Below are 26,472 nucleotides of genomic sequence, written 5' to 3'. Positions count from 1 at the left end.
GAATCATTCATGAATTAACTGATTTATTTCTTATGCAAAATAGTGTATATACTGTATAAAAATTTGTTTACAAATCATTACAGTGACAATATAAGGCAGTTATAGTACAATTTTCTCCCAATTCAAAAAAACACAACAGGAAAAATCGCAGTCGACACACACATGCACTGTAATGCAAAATACTGGCTCTGTGAAGGCACTTGGTAAAATCATAAAATTTAAGGCTTTGAATGTAAGATGGAGTTTCAGTTTTTGCTGGAATACAGTTGGAAGCTCATTTTTGGACCAAAATACTCCAAAGACACAGATATAAAACAGGAGACATATGTGCATTCAAAGTGGTATAGCATCTGAACATGGAAATTTAAACCAGTACCTCAGCCTCAGCACCACTGTTTGTGGTTCAGAAACAATGTGGTACTCCCACTGAGTCTACAGTACCAAAGCTATTACAAGAAATGTACACTTTTAACAAGAAATTTCCATAATGCTACTAGTATAACATACTATTTTATATACAAGTACCTTTGATGTATACAACTAAGGAACACAGCGCCTCACTGACATTTTTTCTCATCCTGAAATGTGTGCCAGATTATTGTCAAGGCCATTCCAATGACAAAATTATAAACTAATGCAAATACATAAAAAATAAGTGCATACTGCTGTGTCTTTCTCTTGGATTCTGCTATGTACAGCACCAAACAAGTGGCAGGATGATGTCACATGACGTGGTTAGTGATGTTTTCCAGTCTCCCAGACTCTTCCTATCAACAGAAAATACTGCAAATGTGTCATGTTCTCTCAGGTTTGTTTTCTGCTACTAAGAATAGGAAATAACTGAAATACAACAAAAAACCCCAAACAAAAAGATACACACATTATAAACACACACAGATACAAAAACATTAGTGCAAGTTGTAGAAATACAAAAATCAGCATTTTTTTTTTAAAAAAGTGTAATAACACTGTGCTTGACATAAAAAAGTAAAGGTAAAGAGTTTATCCCATCAATTGTCATGGATAATGGATTCGTTTCCTACATCCATCCACCTGTACCTTGAATCATCTCTGTCCTCCTGATTTGACTAGTACGTCTGTCCCTCTTGAAAATCCTCAGATTCCTGAGTTATAGCAAAGATATATACATACGTGAATCAGGACATGCACATGTAACAACAGTCAGTGAGGAAAGACTTGCTTTGTTCACACTATGAATCGCTCAGTGTACTTGATGCACAACCAACAGTAAAAACCCTGGGGAAGATACAAGACTTTGTTACAGCGGCACACCGGGCTCCGATGCAAATCCTGTATTATTACTATGTTTTTTAATGAAGTACCTTTACTTTTATTTGCAATTTATTTATTTATTTTTTTAAAGATGTATATTGGGAATAAATCATTAGATGGAGTGCAGCTAACACTGTGCAACTGTTGGCTGCACTCCATGGAGGAGATTGAGCATCATGCACAACCTCCTCCATGAAGTTCATATTTTGACACTTTTGACAATTTGTAAGATAATGAAAAATAGGGTCAAGTTAAGGCAATCAAGCAAGGCATTCTGAACCTCTTCATAAACTTTCTTACTGTAGGTATTAACATAACCTTAAAAACAACAAGTTTTCTGATCAGATAATTCACCTCGTGTAAAACAGGCTCTGCTGCTTCTTTGTTCCAAGAATGAGTGGACTTTCTGCTTCAAAAAATGTTTCCTTGGGCGTGACAGGTCCTCCATACAAGTGCTGACTCACTGTAAAGTTCAAGCTTTTGGGTTTAGTCTGGCAGTGTCTGAGCTGGTTTTACAAAGAGGTTTATTTATTTTATTTTTTTAGCTTAATTACTCTTTTGCATTCAGGTAGTTAAACAGAAATGGTATGTTACAGCTAAAGCAAAAGGGAATTCATTTCACTGATTCTGCTGCAGTGTGTGTGGCATTGTAACATGTAATGTAGACCTCTTCACCCTCTTATTGGTAAGGGTGTACCCAGCTGCTACAGCAAATGAAATTTTACACTCACTTGGCTCTGGATAGTGTAATAAAACTTCATAAGACTAGGTTGGCTTATAAGGCGTTTTTTCAACCCATCATCTTATAAGAAAGGGGTTGAAAATAAAATATCAGTCCTTCATGTCCTTGGAATGAATTTGGCTGCTTGTTTATGAGTATGTCTGTGCAAACTATATATAGAGAGCCACATAAGGTTTCTTCTTGCTGTTAGAAAGAATCAGCGACGGGCTGGATTTTGTTCTTTGTACTTGTACTGGGATAGCACACTTTGGCAGTGACCAGTCTTGTCATTTTTAGGCAGTGAGTCTGTCACTGCCAGGGCATTTTCTTGGATCCATTCCTGTCCTCGAGCAGCTCAACAGTTGGAGTGCGATTGGGAGTGGAGTGGCATGATGACTGTAGAGGCAATGTGGCTGTGGAGGATGATACTGGCATGTCCAGGCTCTCCATGGAGTCAGAAAGGGTTCGGTTGGTTTCGTGCTGTGGACAGAGGACATAACGGTTGGGGTGGTGGACCTCCACTGTGGTCACAGACTCCAGGCCTTTCAAGCAGAGAGGGGATGAGCGTCCAGTGGGGTCACGACCACCAACGGCTCCGAGCTCCATGGAGGACTCGTCCATGTTCACATATAGAATCTCATCTGGATCTTGTGGGTCTGGCAGATCCTCAAGGGCTTTTTCGAGCTCACAGCGTAGTGACTCGAATGATGGACGATCTTTTGGGCTCAGCAGCCAGCAGGAGAACATCAGGGAATAGCTGGAGGAGACAAAAGAATGTTAGTGGAGAATGTACTGTTAGCATGATAACAGTGAACAGTGACATTTAATATCCCATGGTGACCAAATGTTTTTATAGAAATAAACAGTTCTGCATTTCTATGTAATTTATTTTCCTGGACAAGAGTATGTATTCAATACTTTTAAATATCGGATAATTTCTAATAATTAGCTCTATATTTCCCCCTTGATCTTAAAAGGTCCGTTTGGCTCATGTTAAATTTTGGTTTATATTTTAATACATTCCGTGTTTAAAATCCTCTTTTTTCCTCACTTCAGTTTTCTGTGCAATTATGTATAATGTCAGTGTGACTGCTGTAAAAGCAGAAAGACTGGAGAAGTCTTTAAGCGTGTAGCCTTTATGGAAACAGGGTACTTCTATTGGAGATTAATTTTGTATCGGAATTTCTGGAGCAGGACCACGCCCCCAAACACGCTCCTTCCGGTTGTCATCTATATAGGTTCCCCCCAGTTCTGCAAGCTGTTCGTTCTCGTTCACATGCCCCACCCTCCCTCCCTCCTTGTTCTCAATTCTTTAACTTCTTCATTTCCATTTAGTGCATGGGGATCTGCCAGGCCCCTTCGAGGCCTTCCCCAAACCGCAGCTCAATTCATGTCAAAACATTCACTTTTACCTACTAAAACGCTGTCAAACCTAAAATGAGGACATGGGCCCAGCTAGTGAAATGAAAAGGGAAAAGATTTCATTATCAGCAAAGTGTTTTTTGTCAAGGATACTCACATGCTGTCCAGACAGTCTGGAGGCTGCTTGAGACGGTTTCCTTGTCTCAAATAATCATAAATCTCACTATTTTCGACCCCAGGGTATGGCGTCTGACCCCGAGTGGCGATTTCCCACATGGTGACTCCAAATGACCACTAAGAGGGAGCAAGAGAAAGATGGAGAGGCGTACAGGGAAATAAAGAGAGAGAGGGCGAGGAAGGGTTTAGCATGAATTCCTGTAGACTTTACACACCTTGTCACACATTAGTGAAACATGAGTCTACACTGGTCAAACACTGGCTATGGAAAAATATCACAGTCATGTTTGTCTTGGATTTTTGGACATCCTGCTTTATGAACAAGCACTAAAGAATGCAGATCATTTTAAGTGCTTCACTGTATAAACACAACTGCACATGTGCATGGACACTTAGGCCCTTAAAAATACTGTATATTTCATTAGCTTACCAGCTGCTAAAGTTGATATCACTCACAGATGTTGGTCAGGACATATTTATGCATATTTATACTGACATTTACAGATATTTTGGTAAATAATTTTGTCTTCATGACCAGCTGGTATGCTTAAGTAATGTATAAAGTACTTGTTTCTGAGTACTTCGGGTCTTGTAAAAAAAATTGACTACAAAGCTTTAATTCCCAAAACACATTGTTACTTTTTGAGAAGGTGTATTTCTGTTCCCAAGCCTCTCTAATACTGAATGCCTTTGCTCTGTATTGTAGGGCACACAGTAACAAACACACAGAAGATAAACTTACCACATCACTCTTTGTAGTGTAGACGCGGTCAGCTAAGCTTTCAATGGCGATCCATTTTACAGGCATCTTGGAGATCCTGCCCTGTCTGTAGTAGTCTCCATTGTAGATCTTCTTGGAGAGGCCAAAGTCAGCCACACATACATTCATATTCTCATTCAGCCTGCGAAAGAGCATTTAGACATGAGCTAGAGTTATTACACTTGTGTTGGTCCTATATATATTGAACAGTATCTACATATCGACAGTCTTATTTAGGTTTAACATCCAAAACATTTGTTTTATAACCCTCATAAACTGGCAAGGCAAGGCAAGTTTATTTATATAGCACAATTCAACAACAAGGTGATTCAAAGTGCTTTACAGAGACATTAAAAAACAAAAACAATAAAAAGCATGATTTAAAATTGATTAAAAAAAACAGTAGATAAAATCAGTAGTTAAAATATAAGTTTTGAAATTTAAGCTTAAAAGTGTGGATTGCAAGGCTTGCTTGCATCATTAGTCTTTTATTCTAGCAAAAAAGAGACTAATGCCTAAAACTGACATCTAATAGTCATGTTTAATATTAAGCATAGTCTGTAGTTCTTGCTTTACTTCTTTACCGAGATCTTCTCCAACCATTGTATGTTGGATGAAAAAAAAAGGAAAGAGAAAGAGCAAACGAGAACACCCACAGGAAGTGAAAGAGCAAAATGCAGAAGCAGAGATTTTGCTTACATGCAGTTGCGGGCAGCGAGGTCTCTGTGGATGAAGTTCTTGTTGCTGAGGTATTCCATTCCCCTGGCAATATCGGTCATGAACTTAACCAGCATTTGAGATGGGAGGTACTGCAGGATAATACAGAGAGAAATAAGTTTTGTTTTTGTTCTTTGTCTAACAAAGCTGACGTGTATTTTCTGTGCAATAGAGGGCACCAGAGCCCATCGTGTTTCAAGTCTGAGTGGAGCACTCCTTTGCTCCAGATACTCCTCATGTGGAAACAATAGAGTTCAGCTCCACTGTGTTCTTGGAAACTGTGCATGGATGTTTCAATACTGTGTATGGATCTTGTTTTGATTAGGCTTGTGTTACCCAACTTCGCTCTTCAGGGACTTACTGCGTAAGTCAGTTTAAAAAACCAAAACAAAAAAAACAAAATAAGTATTAATACGTAAACACTTCAAATAAAGACTTGTGTTTCCATAATCTCTGACTCTACGTGTTGCCGGAAAAAGTATGGGTGGAGACTTGTTTAAGAGATCTTTGAATCTCTGTTGAACTTTGGAACCCATTTAGCTGACAGACATGTGAACTTGTAAACTCCAAACCTATTAAGCTGTTAAACTGTGTGGGACTGTATGTGTGCATATGCATAGGTGACTGTGAGTGTGCATGTCTGTTGCTGATTTTGTGCATTTGTTTGCTGTAATCAGACTAACCACAGGACAGTCTCCCAGCCTTGAATATAGCAGATAACTGTGCAGATCTCCATGTTTCATATACGGCAGAATGACCACAGGGGAGGGATATCCTTCACTCTCCACAGTCTGTAGACACACACCTATTAAAAAAAAAAACAAAACACAAAAAGAGCTTAGTATGCACAGAGACTTCATGCCTGTTCTGTCTATTCAGAAATTAACGTCATTTTACTTTTAATCCCCAAAGTCTTGACTGTGTATTTTAATAAGTGTCTTCATCTATGAAGAAACAACACACAATAACTACAACACAAAGGTTTTATTCTATGGCTCTGTTTTCTTTGGCTCTTACACAGAATACACAGTATATTGTTAACATTTATTTGTGAGTTTTGTGGATCGTCCTAAAAAAACAGCTGCATTGAGCAACAAATGCCTCCAGCGTTTTCAGTTGGATGCAGACAGAAATTTCAAAACCTAAATGGCTATGTATCATTAAGTGTAAATTAGAAAAAACACAACCTTTTGCAATTCGAAATTGCCAACTTTTGACATGCCAAGCAGCAAAAATGCCAACTCACCAAGGAGCCTCATAACATTGGGGTGGTCGAACTCTTTCATGCAGGCAGCCTCTCGGAGAAAATCTTCCATCTCTGAGCGTGTGCATATAGCAACTGGGGAGAAGAAGGTACAGAGGTGAAGCCACTTCACCCATATGTTACTCAGTAGGTAATGCATGGCACTAAAACCAAAAGGTTGACAGTTTGCAAGAATAAGAAATAAACTATTTGAGAAGGCCTTTTGACTCCCTGGATTTATTTAACTGTGAGTTCATGCATGTCAGCATTTTTAACCACTGAGGTTGTTTAAATTTCTCAACTAGAGTCCCTCCATAATTTAGTTTTGAAAAAAAATATCTAAAAAAAATTATATGGGGTAAAACTTTCTCTTCTGCCAATATTTTCTAAAAGCTGACTTTGTCCGTTTTCTGATGAAAACTGAGATTTTTGCCCTGAACACTTGTAAATTTTTGACCCAAGAGGCTGCTTATCAAATGCCCTGTGTTCCAGAGATGAAGGGATTCATTGTAGTGATTGCTGAGTACTTTTACTGTCTACTCACTTTTCATAGTCTTGACAGCGACTTTGAGAACAAACTCTTCTTGAGTCAGCAGCCCTTCCATCACAGAGCCAAACTCCCCTGAAGACAGAAAAACGTAGTTTAAAAAGCAATTGAAAATCACCACTCATTAATTTCTCAACTGTAAACAGTTTATACAGCTATTAAACAGCAAAACGTTTTACTATACAAATATATAACATATTTGTCTGACAGGAGATAAGTAGAAACCTGCATTGGTGCTATGGCAGACAAGTCTATAAACATGTACCAATTTTGATAAAGAAGTGTTAACAAAGCCTGTGATTAAATATATATATATTAAAAAAAATAACAAAACACCGAGCACTACCTTCTCCCAAGGTCTTTCCCAGGGTTAATTTATGTCTGTCCACCATCACATCTTGGAGCTTCTGCTTCAGCTCGTCGCTGATGCCCAAGCTGTTCACTGAAGAAAGGGGAGAAAAAGAATGTTAATGTTGCTTAGCTGCCTGAAGCAATTTAATTAACAACACAGAAATGAGAGAATAACAGCCTGATTTTGCCAAACAGCCTCGCTAGCTTTCCCAAAACCGCAATGCATGACACTAAGCCAAAAACAAAGTGTTTACTTGTAAAACTCCCCCAAAATGAGCATTAGTCTTTCCAATTTTAATCAGTTTGTTAGTAACATTATTTGAAGTTGCATTCAGATAATACATTATCTTTTTTTATGCACTTTTTCAGGTACATGTGTTTGTTGCAAGTCTAACATAGTTTTATGTCTAAAAGACAAAACAAAACCATTAAAAGTGAATCAAAATGTTACCAGGACCTAATAAATAATATAACATACTGAAAGTAAAAGTGCTTCAATTACAATGCAAAAAAAGTGCAATATTCTTAAAAAAAAAAAAAATCTTTAAAAAAAGCTCTGTTGGGAATATGTGACCCCAGTTTTGTTTATTACCCTTTTCTATAAGTCTATGTGATCCTGCAGAGACCAGGTTGGGTTGAGGGACACAAGGTCAGAGGATTAGGCTGGTTTAAATACTCACTCCACAGCTGGCTGTCATTGAGCAATAGTGGTAAGCTGACTGCGCTACACATTTTAGCTCTGTTTTCACATCTGGGCCAGGATGTGACAAGGCTACAACATGCTCAGAGATCCCGTCCAGCTGCTGCTACACCATCAATCTGTCATGCATTGGACAACAATCTACTCGGTCTTCAGGCATGTTCCAACACATGCTGGCATGACCAGCTATTAGCCAAGGCTTCTAACATCTAGAACTTCGGGGTTTGACTCCACTCTGAGAACTGGCTGAAATTACCGGTCAGTGTCCACAGCTTTAATTCTGTCCAAATCTCTCCAATCTGATCCTTTCCCTTTTACCCAGTGCAACTTTCTTCATTCACTCTGAGTCTATAATATCTCTTCATCTCTGTATCTTGGCCCCTCTTATTTTACTCACTGAATAGTTTTTTTCTCTCTTTTCCCTGCAGTTTTATCTTACTCCTGGCCTCTTTGCGGCTATTGCAAGCTGAGACTTGAACACGAGGACTAAAATACTGTGTGTACTGGTTACAGTGGCAAGACAGGTATATCAAATCACGAGGACTCGCAGGGACTGCTGGCTGGGAAAGCACACAAACTACTGCTTCTATGATACTACCAGTTTGAGTTAAATGGCACTGTTACTTTATTTCCCAACACCACATGCCTTTTCCCAATTTGGAAATGTGGAGTGGTTATTTTAACTTGTTTTTAACATCTCCAGTATCACGTTAAATGTAACTTTAATTTGCTTATCTGAAGAGTCTAGTTTAATTTTGATGTTCATGCTTCATTGCACAGGCCATAACTTCATTACTACATTTTCTGCACATCTAATTAATAGGCCTATTAAAAGACTGTCTTATGTAATATAACATGCTCACTGTTGCTATGGTATATGTCAGCTGACTGAACTCTCCAGGGCTATTATTACTGTGGGAAATGAATTAACTGTCAGTGCATTTCTGGCTTTGATCAACCAAAACAAACTAAAGATGTTTTTCTTGCTTTGAAATAATGAGAATAGAGCTGTAATTGTGTGACGCTTTTCTTCCACAGAACTGCTGGTTCCTATTATGTCTCTTTCTTTAAGGGCATGTTTGGGCATGCTGTTAATAAAGAGTACCTATTTCTGCCAAAAGGACAGTTGGATGCAAATACAGAGTATCAGCTTTCTGCCAAACATGGCAGGCTACAGAGGAACTCACATGTTGCTTCTGTAGTCCTACGGCTGTACGAGCGGCGAGCTCGGTACCTGACCACCAGCTCTCCACTCTCCATCATGGGTTCAAACGCCTCTCTGTGAAAGGATACATCACAAGAAACAGAGCAAAACACAAAGTCAGGTCACACCAGTGAACAAAAGTGAAAAGATGGATTTGGGCTACATTTCATGAAGCTATTTTTAGTCTTTCAAAACAAATGTTATTGCTTTATATAAATGCTTTAGAAGTGTGCAAGTGAGGCAAGCAGGCTGAGACCCAGAAAAAATTGAAACTTTTTGGTTTGGCACAGTCACTGAGTCCCTCCCTTCCAGCCACAAGGAGCAGTAACACCCTACGCACCCAAAGCGCGTCTCCTTGCGCCGCAGCTTGGCCACGTAAACAGCCAGGAACACAGCTATGGACACAGCACCGGTAATGGCCATCACCACATAAAACCAGTGCCAGGAAAAGGCTGGGGGCGATGATGGACCTGAAGGAAAGGGTGTGGATGGAGACAGATGAGCGTTTAGTAGTGTAGGTCTTGTAATTTGGAGTGGGGATTTAGGAGTTTAAAGCAGTAATTAAGTTATTTTATCAAAGAAGAAAGAAGACATGATTTTTGTAAGTTATATCAGCTAGATGACAAAAAGCATGCTAAAATATACATGCTGAATTGTTGGGAATAATGGTATGAATCAAGTGAAGAAAGTGACAAAGCAAACTCTTTAAGCTAAATCAAAAAGTCCTTCTTTTCCTAAAAATATAGTCATTTTCTTCACTCTAGAAATACTTTGCTGTGCCGTTTCCCACACTGAAATTTACTCTCCAGTCACTGCCACAATCTACTGCTGAACACTCACAATCTGTACCCAGTGTTTACAACTTCTCTTTCTTTTCATACTCATCCTCCACGACTTTGCTTGCTTGTTTTTCTCCTTTCATTTGCCATTTTGTTGTTTGAACTGTCTGTCTAGCTCTGTTAGACAAAGCAAACAGAGATGCTCACTGCTCCTGCCAGTTATAAATATTTATGATTCTTCTCCTCATTCAGCCCCATACCCCTCTTCCCCTTTCCCTTCTCTGTGAGATCATCTTCTCTTTTTTTTCTCTTCGTTCCCTTTTTTCTCAAAATACACAGTGAAACAGACTAAGAAGAAGTAGTCCAGTTATGGAGAAAAAAAACATGAGCTCACTTCCACTATCACTGTCATTGTGTGCTACTCAGAGAGGTGACAGAAGAATGTTTGTATGTGTACATAAATCCAGTCATTGCTCACCTCTAAATTCACCCATTTCTGCTGGTGTAATAAATAGAGAGCACGTGTTAATATTTTGACTTTTTATAACAGATCATATCAAGTATATTTTAGCAACCACAATTTCATCAAACGAAATCATTGCTTTATAAGAATAATACGTTAATCACACCTGTTGCAATAAATTACGATTTTGTTACTCACCAGGAACGTTGAGTGTCAGAGTCTGAATGGGTGCCCAGGGTCCTTGACCCGCCCCTGTATAGGCACACACTCGGAAAGAGACATTGGACAGGGGGACAGACAGATTGATTGCGAACTCAGTGCCCAATCCAGTATCGACGACGACAACCTGAAAGAAAAAATCGGTCTGTCATTATTAAGAAAAATGGACATTTTCTCCATGCATTTGTAAATTTAGCAACTTTGTTGACTGTGAATGTGTTCCTCACCTGCTGAGTAGCAGGTGTGCTGTACTCCACCATGTAACCCTGCAGCTGCCCATTTAGTTTTCCTGGTGGCTCCTCCCACATTACTAGTACCTCTGTCCCATTTAACTTAGCAGTCACATTAGCTGGTGGATTTTCAGGCACTGAAAAAGAAAAACAACAACAAAGCTCTGAAGCATCTCAGTTTTCTCTCTCCCTCCTGCAGACTAGGATTGCTCAGTTTTCCTGTTTATCCCTCTGTGTTACCTTGCCCACTGGTAGGTGGAATTAATCAGTGCATCTGGGAGCACCTGTCCACTTAACTTGTGTCTTTCACACAACCTGTAATGACTCATGGAAACAATCATAACAATTTTTATTTATAATTATTGTAAGTGTACCATCAGTACTTTAACTGTGTGCTAAGTGGCCTGTGTCCGGCGGACTGGAGTTAGCCAGGCATGTGTTGTTTTGACAGCTTAGAGCCTCTAGGGTGTGGATAACTCTAGCAGCTGGAGGGAGAAGATGTCAAAGAATGTGGAGAATTTGGCTTTATTAGGACAAAAAGGCATCTGAGGGCACCGCAGACAGGGGTGATTAGTCAAGTTCAGAAGCTGCTCGGGTCTTTCTTTGTCATTATGGTTCAGTAAAGTCCTGTGTCTACTTCACTTAATGCAGTTCCCTTTCTGTTGGCCATTCCTGTTATTGTTTTATTCATATTTATCTGGCTTTGTTTTTGGCATTCAGGAGAAGAGAGGGGAAAAAAGGCATCTGGCTACCAAAATACCCACTGGAGAGAAAATCTAGCTGAATAACATGCTAGAAATAGTGTGAGGAATTTATGCACTGTGTGTCTAGTGTGTGTGTGCGCGCGCATATGTGACTGATGCACTGTTTAGGACAGAAAACCAAGAAAACTTTCAATAAGAAGAAGTGAAGGCTTATTTCCTGTGTTAGTGTTTTAAGCTTACTTTGTGTTTGCTTCTCACTCTTGGTATGCTCCCAAAGTCACACAAACAAGCTGGACACCCACACACACCCACGCATGAGCTAAGTCACCGTGCGTTTGGGAAACACAGCCCAGCCCTATGGATGATGTTATCAGGAAGCATTTGGCGGGTGATTGTTTCCACATGTGGTCCTTATTCTTCCTGCCAGCGGCAACAAAAGCAAGTCAAGTTTGTTCCAGCAGTTCGGCTCCGCATTTGCTTAATCATCTGTCGGACTTTCTCTCTCTGCGTTCTCCACCTCTTTGTTGCCCATACTCTTTTACTCTCCTTCTCATTTTCTCTCTTTCCCTGACTTCTATCCAACACAATTCCATCGTCTTCTTTCCAAGTTTTCTTCTCCTTCATTGCTCGCCCTGTTTTAATGCCGTTCTTTGTTCATGGAGTGGCGAGTTCAAGTGAACAGACATGTTGATGTAAAATGTAGGATGAAAAAAAAAAGCGTTTCCCTTGGACAAAAATAATTAGATTTGCAAACTTCAAAAAAGGAAATGAGATGTTTATTTGTGCTTTTTCAAAAATGCCTCATGTTTTTTATTCTTCTGAAAGAATGGAAAGCAAGCCCTGACTTGGCAAGAGATTGAGAAAGAAACTCTTGAGCCACAATTAGTTCACTACAGCAAAGGTTCAGATTTGAATCCACAGCAGACTTACTGTTTCACATCCTGTTGGGGTGAAGAAAGTGTCAAATGATCAGATTTGGAAGATTTTGAAAAGTTGTTTGAAAGCAGGGATGTGACTCTTTCCTCATTCTTTATTCTTTTTTCCATTCTTACAGGTTGTAGGCCCTTTATGTGGTTGAACATATGTATGGAAAAAGGTCATCCTTAAGCCAGAAACTGACTGGTTCCCATGCATGAGAACTAGGAAAGCTCTACACAGGAAACATGTGCAACACAAATGTTAGTGTCATCAAAAATGTCTTAACTTTTAAGGCTATCCACCTTCTTTCAATTTAACAGCACAACCGACTGCTGTCTGTCTGGGAAAAAGAGTCACTTAATGCTTGAGAATGCATTTTTGTTGGCAATAGTATTAAGCAGGATTAAACGTGACACGTGTGCACATTGGGGTATGTCATCATGACTCACTTCCATTGGGACAGTGAATCGGGCTGTTCTGTGACTGTTTATTACGTCTCTTTGGGGGTACAGACTGACGTTATGCAAGGTGTGTACAGAGAATCAGGACTCCATTAACAGCCATTTAGTTTCTTAGTAACTGATTCTTTGTTTATTCTGTCTGTGTGTTTGTGATTTTTTTTTATTCTGGGGTTCTTTTCAGACAAATAAAATAGACTTGTGGTATGTAAAGAAATGCAATAAATGTAAAATCTCATCTCATCGCAGCGTTAGGATTAGCGGGGTGACATGGGTCGACTCGCTTCCTCTCCCTCTGACCAGCCCTACCCCCTTGTCCTCCTGGGAAAAAAGTAGACTGGGAAAATAGCTAGATGAGTGTTTACTCAAAGCACCCCCTTCTCCCATTTTTTTTCTGCTCTTCCATCCAGTCCTTCCCTACTCTCACCACCACCACCACTTTTCCCCTTTTTCCCACAGTGCCTCGCTCTGTGTTCTGGAAAGGAAAATCATAAGTCAACTGAGGTTAAAAAAAGGGGGGGAGAAATGAAAGATGAAGGAGTCAAGCTGAAAAACTGGATTCAGAAAAACTTGTTCAGCTTGTTCAGGGATGCAGGAAATCACATCCTCAGCAATGTTTGTTGGATGAGGTAGAAAACACTGGCTGAAAGATAAATGAGTAAAAGCAAGCCCAGTTCATCTGGAGGAACCAGATGAAGGACACGAGACATAAAGGGAGAGAGAGTTCAGCATATATACACAATTTATGAAGGATTTAAGGAGGCAGAAAGCTACAGAAGACTTCAGGCTCAAGAGAAAAACCTTGTGGGAGTTTGTCAGAGACTTCAGCAATGAAGCACATGGAAAATGTGGAAAATATTGCTGTGCTGTAAACAGCCAAACTCTCTCTATTATTCTCTAACTCAGTTTACCCTTAATGCCTCTTGAACTATTTTTCTCAAAAGCTAAATGTTATGTTTCATATGTTGTCATTTTTTTTCCTGTGAAACGAAATGAAGATTGCTTTAGCTCAAAAAAAAGAATTGAAAATTCTGCTAGTTCGAGGACTGCTTCCCTTTTGCGTCTTCCATTTATGAGAAAATGAGAAATACTGTGTTTACAGATTACAAGCAGCTTCCCTCATGGAAACCCCCAATCACTGCTCCTGTGGCATGTCTCCTCTCTCCATTCCTATTTATCCAGGGATACAGAAAGCATGAGCTGGCATGGAAAATCCCACCTCAGTCTAAACTCAAACACAGGCTAGCATTAGAGTTTGGACAGAGTGCTGCAATCCTAACTGAAGCCTTTCAGGAGAATTTAGCATCTACCTTCCTTTTCCCCATCACAGCCTTTTCTGTCCCTTCAGCGCCAGTCAGCCTTCTACTTCAAGAGTTTATATTTAAAGCTGGGTTCACAAGGGTACAGTCACTCACATCTGGTAACCTTCATAAACACAGACTAAGGAAAAGGGGCACAGTAAGGAATATTATGACTAATGGTGCACTGTAAACTAATTCCCTAACTCCATGTTATCAGAGTTCAGAATTCAGAGTTCAGAAAGTCTTGACTTATAATGATCCAAGTTGAAAATAATTCAAAAGATTCTGCAGGGAATTACATCCACCTTAAAATAGATCCAGAAAAAAGGGGTCGTGGGGCTAAAACACTCAGTCAGTAAAAATGTAAGTGCAGTGCTGCTGAGGAACTTTTGCCAGCTTGAATTCTAGACAAGACAGAAAACAGTCAAAGTGACTTATGCCCAAAGCATAAGACAGCAATGAAACACAGCTGGAGTATATTAACTACATCTTAAACATAACATAGTATCAGATATGCAGACCTAATAAGTGAATTAGACTTAAGTCAGAGTTCCAGACCTATGAATTGGGCTTTAATCTACTTTGTCATCCTGGAACAGAACAGCTAGGCCCTGTGAAGCCATCATCTTTATTATTACTGTTTTAGTCCCATTGAATAGGCTTAGCTGAGAAAACAACACTAACACATGTTCAGTGTGACTGAGGGCATCATTCTGTTAGCATATACTTGCTTCATGCACTTGCACATTTAGCAGTAAAAGTATCCCGCTGGCATTTGTTTGAAATGCACTTATAGAAAAATGACCCTTACTACAGAACAAAAACACCATAAAAAGCAACTCAGTGGTGTTTTTGTTACTGTGTAGATTCTGTCCTGGTCTGGTTACAGTTCACAGAGCCTTGACCTTGAAATACTTATGAAGAAATAATCTCACACACAGCGACATAAAAAGATGCGCACATCCGGACAAGACATCCTTGGTGAAAACAAACAACTCTGCAAAACTAACCTCCTTCTTTGGTACGTAGCTCCACCCAGGGAGACCAATCAGATGGGCCTTGGCTGCTATGGCAGGCCACTCTGACAGCATAGAGGGTGTGAGGCTCCAGGTCTTTGATGATGTGTGAGGATCGTGGCATGGACACAGTCTGATTATGGATCAGCTGATGTGGGCCTGCTATGATGGACTCTCCTGAATGTTTTGCCTGGAACATTAAGATGATAAACATTATACTTTGTATACTTTGTAAACAGTGGTTCCTATTAATCAGATTTACTGGTTTACGTGCAAACAAGAAGATGATGTGCTGTTTTTGAGTCCAAACAATGACTGAAAACGATATAAGGAGAAAATAGAAAATCCCTTTGAGCCATGCCAATCTCTTTAACAAATCAAGGAATTTCTGTATGCATCTCTGTGCTTTGCTTGTTTGTTTAAATTTCTTCACAGACAGGCGAATTGGTTGTGCAGACAAAATGGAAAAAACTGAATTCTTGTCTGCAGTTTCTTAAGCTATTATTTGTTGCTGCTGCTGGTGGAGGGGTCATTAAGTGTTAATTTTTAACAATGCTGTAAAATGTTCCTTTGCTGCTCTGAACAAAAGCCAAACTCAGCAAGGTAGGCTAAAAGCAGAACCCGCCAACCAGACATCACAGGCAGAAACCTGCTGTCTCTGCAAAGTCTTTATGGTAAACACATTTAAAGAGGAACACTAGAAAACAAAAGCTTCTCTGCAGCAATTTTATAACCACATTAAAGTTGCTGGTCTAGGTCATTATTCTGCAGCATTGTTCATTATCAACAAACTTGCTTGAGATGGGTGGAGTTCACAGGTAGAGTTAAAAACATAAATAATATGCCTAAAAATGAGCAGCCACACAAACAGATGTTTGTAGCAGGTGCTGATGTGTACTGTTTTACCATATAAAGCAGAAAGGGGTAGAAGATGAGTTATGGCAAGAAAAGAAAAGCAAAATCTTTTTCATTTAAAACTAGGCTAGCAAAAGGCTCTGAACTAGAGAATTAGCACAAAAAAAAAAACATGAGCAGTCAGAGGTCATGTGCTATAGGAAGCTTAAGTCTTTTTCCTTATGGCATGAGTTAGACATCTGAGGATGTCTTCAGTTGCATGAATGAGGAGAACTGTATGAATGTGTGTGGGTTTGTAAAAGCTCGATGAATCACCGTCCAGCCTGCAAAACAAGTGTGTTTAATCTAATAGTACAACTCAGCCCTGAGTCACACTCCAGCATGCATTCCCCCTTGTATGGCTCAGACCCACAATACCTGCTGTCACTGACTTTTCCTGTTTTCTTTTAACAACTTTCTCCACGCCTTTCTTTCCTTCTTTCTTCCCTTCTTTCACCTCTCTAAACCACTGCCTTTTCATGTTTCTCTTCACTACACAAACTACCGTTAAATTCAGCTTTTTGCCCCATTCTCCTGAAGTAGGCCCCTTTTCTTTTTCCCCTACAAGGGTAAATGGGTTAGAGAGAGATGGAGGAAGGGAGGGGGCAATAGTATCAAGAGGTATGAGGGGCAGCTTTATTAGAACCAGACGTTTAGGGGTGGTGCTGCAGTGTTCCCTTCTCCAGGAGAAAATTTTCCTCCTCTCAGCTATGAGCTATAACGGCCTCAAAGCATGATAGTGGCAGAGAGACACTTACAGAAAGAAAGAGAGGGAGGGAGCGTCCCTACATAAGTCCAAGAGGCCACTTCCCCAGAGTGAAACATGACCCACTGGTACATGAATAAAGCAGGGAGGGGTAGAGGATGAGTTATGGCAAGAAAAGAAAAGCAAAATCTCTTTTCTTTAAAACTAGGCTAGCAAAAGGCTCTGAACTAGAGAATTAGCAAACAGAGGAGTCAACGATCAATTGTTAACAGGTAGAAACAACAAACAGCTGCTGTGGTTATTCCAGCTAGGGTTCTGAGCTAGTTGTGCTATTCACATCTCCCACATTTACGTCTAGTTTTTCTCACCTGAACAGAACAGTTGACTATCTGGTAGGTACCTCCGAAACCAGGTTCCCACGATAAATGAAGTGCGGACTGAGTGATCTCTACAGCTCTCACATCCTGAGGTTTGTTGGGGAGAACTAAACAACAAAAACAACCCCCAAAATTAAAGATGTAAACATAATCATATGCAGATAAACTAGCAATGGCTGAAGTGACACTGCTTGCATGGGCTGACACCTACCAGTGATGGTACCAGATCGGGAGCTGGCCACACCCTTACGGTTTTGGGCCTCACAAGAGAAGGTGCTGGTCCTGTTCAGGCCTGGACAGAGAAATGAAACATGCAGCTGTGAGGAGGAAACACTTCAGTATGCTGAGTTGCATGTGATGTCAATGTGAGAAAAATATAACTAGAGTGAGAATAGCACGAGGGTAAAAGTTTCCATTCAGTAACATCCTCTGTTTGTCAGTAGTATTAGGTAGTAGGGTGCTTCTTCCTGAGAGTGTAATGGTTGTTAATCCAGGAAAGACTTACAGATTTTACATTTTGATTTGTGGTGTAAAAAAGTGAAAAAATGTGCAGCTGCTTCAGCTTTGGCAAGACAAGACAGTGTTAAACTTTTATACCTTATCTAAACATTTCAAGAAATTAACTTTATTCCATTGTGAACAATGAATCTTAATGTGAGTAAATACATGCAGAAATCAGGTTTACTTGTTGCACATGTTTAAGCAACGAGAGCTGACCAAAGCTGTGTACTAACACAAATAAAAGAGAGGAAGAAAGAGCAGGATAAAAAAAGTGTAGTATGAATTTCAATGATAGAATATCAGTTACTATAATATTAAGTTTGATCAAGCCAATAAAAAGCCATATAAAGCGTAGGTGGAGATTTGCTGATATTCAGGTTGAAAGGCATCAAAAATGTGCTTATTCTGGTATAAATCATAATATTTTTAGGACTTGGATGTAGTTTTGATTAAATAATTTTTTTCTCAATTGGCTACTATAACCATTATTATTTTCCACACGATCATCAAAAAAAAAAACAAAAAACATTCTGGTTTTAACTGCTATTTGACGTAATTTGAGGTTTGGTTTTTTCAAAACTGCAGCTTCATGATAAAGCAAAAGTTTCAGGAGTTGCGAATGCTTTTTGCTTTGTAGGCTGGAGAACAAAGAGTGCAGCCTAGCTGAAGTCTAGGTGTAATATGCTGAGCTGCTGCCTTCAAGAGGAGCTGGGGCTCCCGTGAAGGGGGAAAACAAGTATGACACACTGACATTCAGCAGAGAATGAGTCCTCTGACAAAGTGACTCACAGCGTGCTCACACATTGAGCATTTTGTAATGCAACACAGGCCTACACACACAGACAGACAGTGAAACATGTGACATTCAAGTTTATCACTGTTATCTAACACCCCAACATTGTCAATAAGCCACAAGCTGAGAGTGACAGAATCATGCAGTGTGTTTGTCCTGCGCCGACGGCACCATGCCCCCATTGTGCCGTGGCCGGAAAAAGAACAGGGGGTACGATCCTCGCTGGCTGTAGTGAGGGGTTGTGAGAGGGGAAAAGGAGGGAGGGGAGCGTGGGCTGACCACTGGCTGTGTGCGACAGTGAACTGCTCATCAAGCCAGATTGCGCCACTTGCTCGTGTCTCCTTCCTTCCTCATCAGAAAACCACAAAACAACATCCTTTAACAGCTGGAAATGTCATTATCTGTTACTAGGAGGAACCTCATGATCCGTGCAGTATTGACCAACAGTGTCAGCTGGGAAAGGCAGTGCGTGGCTTTGGTACTTTTTTTTTTGCTAGACTAACATTTTCTGTGAACAAAGTAATAGTATTAGATTTCTCAACTTTCTTAAAAGGAACTGGGATTGTGAATACTTTAATGGTCCATGAATAACCAAAATGGTTTAGAACTGAAGGAGAAATGAAACTGATAATGAAGTTGAAAGCGTTGACTTTAGCAGGGGAGTAAACCAAATATGCAACAGAAATTTATTTTGATGAATAGATTTTTTTGCCCAAGACACAATAAAAAAAGAAAAAGAAGAAAGAAGAACAGTTTATGAGGACTTCTCAAATCATGAAGCCACACATGTATGGCTCTTGGTTTCTTGCTGGTTGGAATGTACTTCATTCCATTTCTCTTTATGGGCTCCTTGAAAGATTATTTGTGTTTGCCTTGGTTTGGATCTGTGGTCTGCCAGGCCAGCTGTCCATACCAGAGTTGTGAGTGTAGGTTACCATCAATCGGGTCCTAGTCAACACCATGCAGCCTGCTCCGATGAGTCAAACCAGAGCCTTCAACTGAACTTCAACCGCTGCTTACTCCTCCCTTTTTCCTTCTGACTCAGCCTCCTCTGTTTTTCAGCCTACCACTGGTAGGCTAGCTGGCAGGCATCTGTAGTTTGCATTCAAGCAGCAACAGAATCCCCCTCCTTTATCTCCTTCTTTCTTTTATCTCCTTATGTCCTCTGCACATCAATTTTCCATCTCCCAATTTCCCAATTGTCCTTTCTGTGCTTGCTGCTCCTTTTTACCCACAAAACCACAAGGCATGTCCTCAATGGATTCACTGGCAATGTGCCAGCCTGGCTCTCTCTGGGGAGGGTGGTTATTCGGTAGCATTGTTTTGGCCATGAAAGGAGGATTTGAAAGTCTTTCAAACACAGGAGATAGTTGCTATGCAGTTTTTGAAGCAGGTCATAATAACCAGTCTAAATAGATTAGATTCAAGAACTCAACTCTGAACCACAACCTCTTGAAGGAGGACTTTTTACTCGTCTAATATTTAATTCCCATATTATTATTTTTTTACCTGCAGAAATTAACATTTGTAACTCATTAATCATTTAAGTAATTAATCTTCTCAGTTTTTAAAATGTGAGGACCCACTTCTCTTGCCAACATGTCAAGTTTGGGGAGAATTTTTTTTCTTTCTTTTTTTAAAAACTTTTTGTAACTTGATCATTTGTTATTGTTTTTATTTTCTCCTGTCCATTTCACTGTCAGTGCAAAATGAGGATTTGAGAAATCTGTTTGTTTAAACTGGACTAACTAGGTTGCTGTGCTTGACTGAGTAAAACATGATACCTGTGAGGTTGAGGGTTGAGGGTGAGAGGGCCACTGGATCCGTCAAAAAATTCAGAGGATGGCCATCCTGTAGCCAGATGACCCTGACTGGTTCAGGAGGCCCGTGGGCTGCACAGTGAAGGCTGAAGGAGACATTCGCCACGACAGTCATGTGGTAGGGCTCCAAAGAAAAATGAGGAAGGCCTGAGAAAGACTTAGCTGAGTCAGGGTCTCCACTCCTTTAAACAATCCAAATCTATAGACTTCTGTAGCTGTGGTTGTTTAATAACTCACCTTCCAGCTGAATACCACCCTCACCAGAAAAGGTCTCATTGCTTCCTGATAGAACAGCGCATTTGTAGTAGCCCATGTCAGGGAGCTGGACTTTCTCAATTCTGTTATGTATATAAAGAGGAATATTTTCAAAGGTTTTGTAAAGAGCAGAAAATGTCAAAGCAAACTGGTAATACAGGGAGCTGATGTTTACTTTCTTTCTAAATTTAACATTCAGTCATGCCTGAATAAAATATTTCAAGTTACAGCAGATTAGACAAATGTGATTTTCCTTGGATAATTTCAACAACTAGCTCAGATTGCATAATTTCTTTGAGAATTGATTTCTCTGTTTCTCTACTGAGAGTGGAAGCCAACATGGTGACATAATCCAGCAACAGCCCTGTTTGAGCTAGAAACAAGACGGGGTGGAAGAACAGGAAATAAACACATTTTTAGACCAGGTGTGACTGCTTCACAATACATAATCCTTAAATCTTAAAACGAAAAGAAACTTCCACATGTTAGCAGTCAAAACTGCATCCTACCTGAGTGTGCTTATGATAGTCCTACTGTTGCTGCCAGTGAGAACTTGGTATTGATTATTTTCTGCATGCTCCAGTGGCACACCATCTTTCAGCCAGATCACATCAGGGGACTCCACGTCCTCACTCCCTTTACCATTCAATTTGCACTGCAATGTAACAGGTTTGCCCAGTGAAGAGATGACAGTAGTGGGACTCTTTACAAACTCCAAATCTTTGAGAGAGGAAAGAAGCAGAAGAACAGGTTAGCATTTTTCAAATGCAAATTTTTTGCAGTCCAAAAACTGAAAATGTATCTTCAAAGAACAAGATTTTCCCGCTCTTCTCTTTTCTATAGAATCTGTGCAGCTACAAACTGAGCGTAGCATTACTTCAGACAATGTTTAGCTTTGTCTGCAGTCTTGTTACATCAACTGATAACAGCTGATCTCAGTCCAGCCCAAAAAACCTACTGCTGGCTCAGATGGTACCCTTCTGTGCATTCTTCAGGCAGATATCATACAGGCAACACCATGTCCTGCTCCTGCAAGCTGCTTTGCAACCCACCGTGACCCCAAGTGCCTTCATTTCATCTTTTGCTTGACCTTAATGTGATGTATGTTGTCACTTTGTTGATGCTTGCTTTGAGCTGTACATGTTTGTCTTGCTGTTTCTTTCATAGGACATAATTTTTCTATCACAAACAGTCATTACTAGAAATGAAAGGTTCACTCTTTTTTGGGCTAAAGTGGTCCTGACTCAACTGTGATTGTTCTGCATGCATACGCATGACACCTTTCAGTAGTTTAATTCACATAATTAGATTAACTACATTAATCATGTCATCTATCCAATATAAAACAAAAATAAAGAAAATGCCTAAGACAAACTCCCATAGATTAAGGTGAAATAGTCCAAACAACAATTCAAAACCCAAAGATATTTAAATCACAGTGACACAAAACACAGAAAAGTAGTAAATCTCCACAATCCACAAGCAGCAAGTAGCAAATTTTGGTTTAATAAATGTCTGGAACATTAAATCATAAACAGAATTGCCGTTGTCCTATTAATCAATCAGCTAATATGTCCAGCACTAAAGTCTTCATTTGGTTCTGTCTGATAAATATTTATTGCTTGTGACAGGCTTACTTTTGCAGTTGCCAGGATATGATAACCCGAGCTTTTGAAAGACTCTGGTTATCTTGTGCTCCTACTGATAGTGAGGCTGACCTGAGAAGGGCAGCACTGATACTGAGACAAAGGCTTCTTGTTAGAGGAAGGTTGCCTATGTTGCTTAAACAATGTCTGAGAACTGAGAGCCCAACACAAACTAAACGTAATTATAATCACAGCTTCTTCATAACAGTATTCACAGACCTGCAGCCTATAGATGTCTGATGTCAGAAAAATGTTGAAAACGGAGGATCATTCTTTTTTTTTTTACCTTCTGAAACTTTCAATGATAATGAATTAGAATACGTAACTTAAAAACCCAGATTTTCTTTAAACCATCAAACTGGCAAGTGCACATAAGATGTGCACAGATTTGTGATACAAGAATTCTTTTCTTTCTTTCGCAGCATCACATAAAAATGCAAAGCATCCACTCAACCAACCAAGCCAAGGCAACTCCTTGTAGATAAAGAAAACATAAATCATTTGAGGATGAGCAAACTTGGTTTTCAGAGCAAGAATGAAAAAGCAAGATTTTCTCAAGCTTGTCAACACGCCCTCCTCGTCTATTTCATGGTCACCTTTCAACCTTTGACCCTTTACAAAGACCCCAAAGACCCATTTCACTATAACACATAAATGCTCATAATTCAACAACCAAAAACAGATTTAAAATGCACCTTTTTGCAGTACTTATTTTACTCTAACTATAACATGTCTTAACAGAGTGTGTGCTTCCCCACCTCTTTGTCTCTGTGTGTTTTCTGGCATTAAAAGTCATTCATCCCTTTATTTTTTAAGCTTGGCTGAGCTCTTTCAATATTCTACATGACCCTGGCTTTGCCCTCCTCCCCCTCCAGTGCATTGAACCAAAAAAGCCTCATTTTCTCTCTCTGTATCTTTTTTGCTGAATTCATATAATAATAACCTTGTAAACATTTTACAAGATTGCAGACAGACAGAGAGGGGAGGCTACAGACAAACTGTGTGTCTCTGTTTGTGTGTGGCCTGTCTCCACTGATTCATTGGTGCCTAACTACTTCATCGCCTCCCTATTGTTCCCCGAATTCCCTTCAGGTCCCCCACTTTTTCCCTGATCTTTTCTTTCCACCCTGCCTCTACTCCTACTCTCCACTCTGTGAGAATGCTCAGATGTTAAATGTCATTGGTTGTGCACATACCAAAAATGTCTGACACAGTCTTAAGCATTTATCCTCCTCTCACTCCCTGCTTTATCCTCCTGCATTTTTAACAGTGTGGAATCCATTCACTGCCGCGCCTTTGCCCTTTCTCCTTTTCATGCCATTCATTGGATTCATCACTACACATTTTGCCACCTCCCCTCCAAACTCTCTACTCTTGCCCTCGTACCCCATCCATCATTGGATTGGAGTCTGAGTCAGACAAGCTCTGACTCACAAATCAAAGCATTTGGCCCCCTGAACCCCTCCTCATCCTTCACATTCTCACATCCAAATAGGAACTGAGACATCCGAATAAAATTCTCCATTCTTCACCTTCAGTGTCTAGTAATCTCCCTGCCTGCTAGTCATACATATACTGAGGGCAGCTGCCCAAGAGACAGAGTGACTGCAATTGTCAAAACACATAAGCTGACAGGTGGACGTCCCTGTAGGGATACTGTTTTCATCAACTGGGTGCAATTGAAAGTTCCCAAACAGTCTTTTTTTTGTCAGTAAAGTTTGTTTTAAAAGATCATTAACATACTTTTGAAATGATTCTGTATAGTGTAGAAAGACTATTTTCTTAAGAAAGCAGAAATTTGGCTTTCATCTTTCATCTTTGGCGTTCAGCAAACATTCTCTTTGCTGATTACGATTCACCCTTGTCTCAAGATATTTACATTAAATGCCCACCTTTCACATCTATCAAATTCCAAATCTTGTTCGCTTGAACTCCCAGCATGAATAAACATTGATCACCTGATTTCAGAAACATTGCTCTTGAGCAGTTATTCTTTATTGCTTTTGATAACGTTTTTTTTATGTTGGCCAGATGTTGAACGCCCCTGCTGCTGTGGTTAGCGAAAAACAAATTGAGTTAACGAGGCAGAGAGCTGACTGTGCTAATTGCTCTTTACGATGTTTCCCCCTGCACACAACTAACAGGCATATTGGGTAAATAAAAAAGCGCCCCGTTTCAGTTAAACCTTACCTGTCAGCGAATCTGCAGATGTTGGTATCCAAACCGAAAACATGACGGTGAGAATCACAAACGACCATTTAGACAAATTCATACTTTCTCTCGAAAACAAATGACCTCGGAAAAAGAGCTTCATGAGGAGAAGAGTCATCCTGGAAACATCACCAGACTCCATTACCGCATCGCAGCAGCTCAGAGATTCAAAGTTACGTTTTGCTCTAAAGAAAAAGAAAAAATTTCTCTGACTTGGCAGGTGCTGAAAATGTTGAGTATCCACAAATCAAGACCCAAACAAAGCGAATCCTCGCGTTTCAGTTCCCCATTTTATGAAACATGCGGTTAAAAAAGTCTCTGAATTGCCACAAACTCTTGAGTTTCCCTTATCCTGTTGCTTTGGTTGGTTTCAAACGGAGCAGGGCTGTCTCCATCAAAAACTTTCATCTACCATGAAAAACCGCACAGCAAACGACGCTCTAAACTTTCCCTGTCCAAACGAGAGTATATTTCTAGCGACCAAGAGCGTATTTTTAAACCAGTCTTTCCTGCAGCCGGTTGTCCAAAGTCTCTATCCTGCCTACGGGTTCCCTGCGACTCCAGACATTCCCCTGGCTTTCTTATCCCTCTCCCCCTTTCAAACACGATTCAAATTCCTCAACTCAAGTTCTTTCCACCCTCCTCCTCATCCTCCTCCTCCTTCTCCACAGTCTCCCTCCTTTTCTCAAAGGATGTGAGAAACTCTGCGGCATGCTGATTGTCTCGGCCCAATCTCCCATTCGCTTTTTAATTACACAGGGATGCCCAGAAGTTGTAAATGTCTCCGTAAATCAACCGTTTCGCGCTTGAAACACTGTTTAAAACACAAGCCTGTGCATTTCAGTGTGTGCAACATGACAGCATCATGTACATATAATAAGAAAACATAATGTTACAGACCTGCCTTTTTAATAATAAACTTTTTTCTTTTTTTCCTAAGAAAAAAATATATTTTTTAATCGCGCTGTCAAAGTTAATTGCTTATCCACATCTATTGTTTTTCTGTATACTGTTTTATAATAATTAAAACATATAAATGTTTAAAAGTACTACTATTAAAATACCATATCCAGGTTTAGCAGGTTTTGTTATTAATTCTTCATTATCTTGCTGCTGTTTAAAACATTTGAACATGTCGATTTGTTATTCCAACCAGTCAAAAGCAAACGTGATGTCAGCAAAAATGCATTAACGCATTACAGAAAAATATTCAAACTATTTTTGTTTGCATTTCCTCCATTCTACACAAACAGAGTCACCATCACGATGTCTGGGAATTTGTTTGAAAATCCGGATTCAGTCATAACAATTTGAAGCACTCTCAGCTGTAGTCTAAATAACTGCGGCTTTCCTTGATTTACATCTAAGTTACTGTTGTAGATCGCGATGTCTGAAGTGTGTTCTGTGTGTGCGTGAGGAAATGCTTCTTGCTGCGTGAGAGAAGTCCCTGCAGGGTTCTCATATCATTCATGAATGAATTGATCTGCTGTGTATATTTCTGTTTTTTTCTTCTTCTCTGAAAACAATGAGAGGGGCTGGAACTCAGGTTCTGAAGAACTCAGTCCGACTGCCCCTTTAAGAGTAGCTCTGCGGACAGTTGTGTTCCCAGGGTTTTTAATGGAGACAGAGAGCCACTGAGAAAGACCCCATTGTATATGCTCTCCTTTCAATCGGGGCCTGAGCAATGGTGCTCTCACTGCTCCCTGATAGAAGCACAAAGTGGAGGGAGGGAAGAGGGTCGCAGAGGGTGGTCCTGCATAAGAAAGCGGGGTGTTCAACTCCAAAACACAAAGTTTCGTGGCTAGTTGGACCTGGAAGGAGTGAATGTTTGGATATAAAGGGGGAGGGGCATCAGGTCTAGGACTCAAGGAGTGTTTAGGTTCAAGTCACGCTAAAATCTGATTCATTACACACCAAGACCCAAAGATTTAAAGACCTTTACACGAAGCTCAAGTGGATTAACAGAATTAAAAGCGAATGGTCTAGGTTATAAAACACTTTAACCGGCAAAACAAACTATATGGGCCCCAGCTACTCACAGAGTAGTAGGCTAGTGCTGGGCTCATATCCCTGATGATCTCAAATGCTTATTAACAAAACAACTTG

At 40.0% G+C, this 26,472-nt stretch overlaps 1 protein-coding gene and 1 non-coding gene across 3 annotated transcripts; one reads left to right on the top strand and one right to left on the bottom strand.

Annotated features, from left to right (window-relative positions):
* Positions 1 to 6: 6 nt before the first annotated feature.
* axl (AXL receptor tyrosine kinase) lies at positions 7 to 25,033 on the bottom strand. 2 transcript variants are annotated; one of them, XM_084949842.1, is made up of 20 exons: positions 24,346 to 25,033; positions 21,019 to 21,229; positions 20,492 to 20,592; positions 20,219 to 20,401; positions 17,352 to 17,432; positions 17,132 to 17,247; positions 15,158 to 15,353; positions 10,764 to 10,903; positions 10,516 to 10,663; positions 10,333 to 10,353; positions 9,416 to 9,545; positions 9,059 to 9,150; positions 7,167 to 7,262; positions 6,818 to 6,895; positions 6,277 to 6,369; positions 5,714 to 5,835; positions 5,013 to 5,122; positions 4,296 to 4,455; positions 3,534 to 3,670; positions 7 to 2,771 (listed from the first exon to the last, which is right to left on the bottom strand). In XM_084949842.1, exons 1-20 carry the CDS (start codon positions 24,506 to 24,508, stop codon positions 2,324 to 2,326), a joined length of 2,826 nt encoding a protein of 941 aa, XP_084805968.1. In that variant the 5' UTR covers positions 24,509 to 25,033; the 3' UTR covers positions 7 to 2,323. The 2 variants fall into 2 exon arrangements, with proteins under 2 accessions (XP_084805968.1, XP_084805969.1); XM_084949843.1 differs by having other exon boundaries at positions 10,333 to 10,350.
* Positions 25,034 to 25,932: 899 nt separating this feature from the next.
* On the top strand, positions 25,933 to 26,002 carry LOC146373320 (small nucleolar RNA SNORA17). The gene has a single exon (XR_014802616.1). It is a non-coding gene; the product is annotated as a small nucleolar RNA SNORA17 (small nucleolar RNA).
* The last annotated feature ends 470 nt before the right edge of the window (positions 26,003 to 26,472 follow it).

Source organism: Perissodus microlepis, chromosome 14, assembly GCF_051167445.1.
Source record: "Perissodus microlepis isolate ML-2025 ecotype Zambia chromosome 14, ASM5116744v1, whole genome shotgun sequence".
In the NCBI taxonomy this organism is placed as follows: domain Eukaryota; kingdom Metazoa; phylum Chordata; class Actinopteri; order Cichliformes; family Cichlidae; genus Perissodus; species Perissodus microlepis.
This window is presented reverse-complemented; position numbering and strand designations above follow the sequence as displayed.

Bases quoted from the DNA above. Each gene is read 5' to 3' on its own strand.
- axl (XM_084949842.1), bottom strand. From the start codon at position 24,508: ATGGAGTCTGGTGATGTTTCCAGGATGACTCTTCTCCTCATGAAGCTC. The intron at 5,836-6,276 runs GTGAGTTGGCAT...TTTTTTTAATAG, and splicing joins CAATGTTATGAGGCTCCTTG to GTGTGTGTCTACAGACTGTG. The intron at 4,456-5,012 runs GTAAGCAAAATC...GCTCTTTCGCAG, and splicing joins CTCGCTGCCCGCAACTGCAT to GCTGAATGAGAATATGAATG.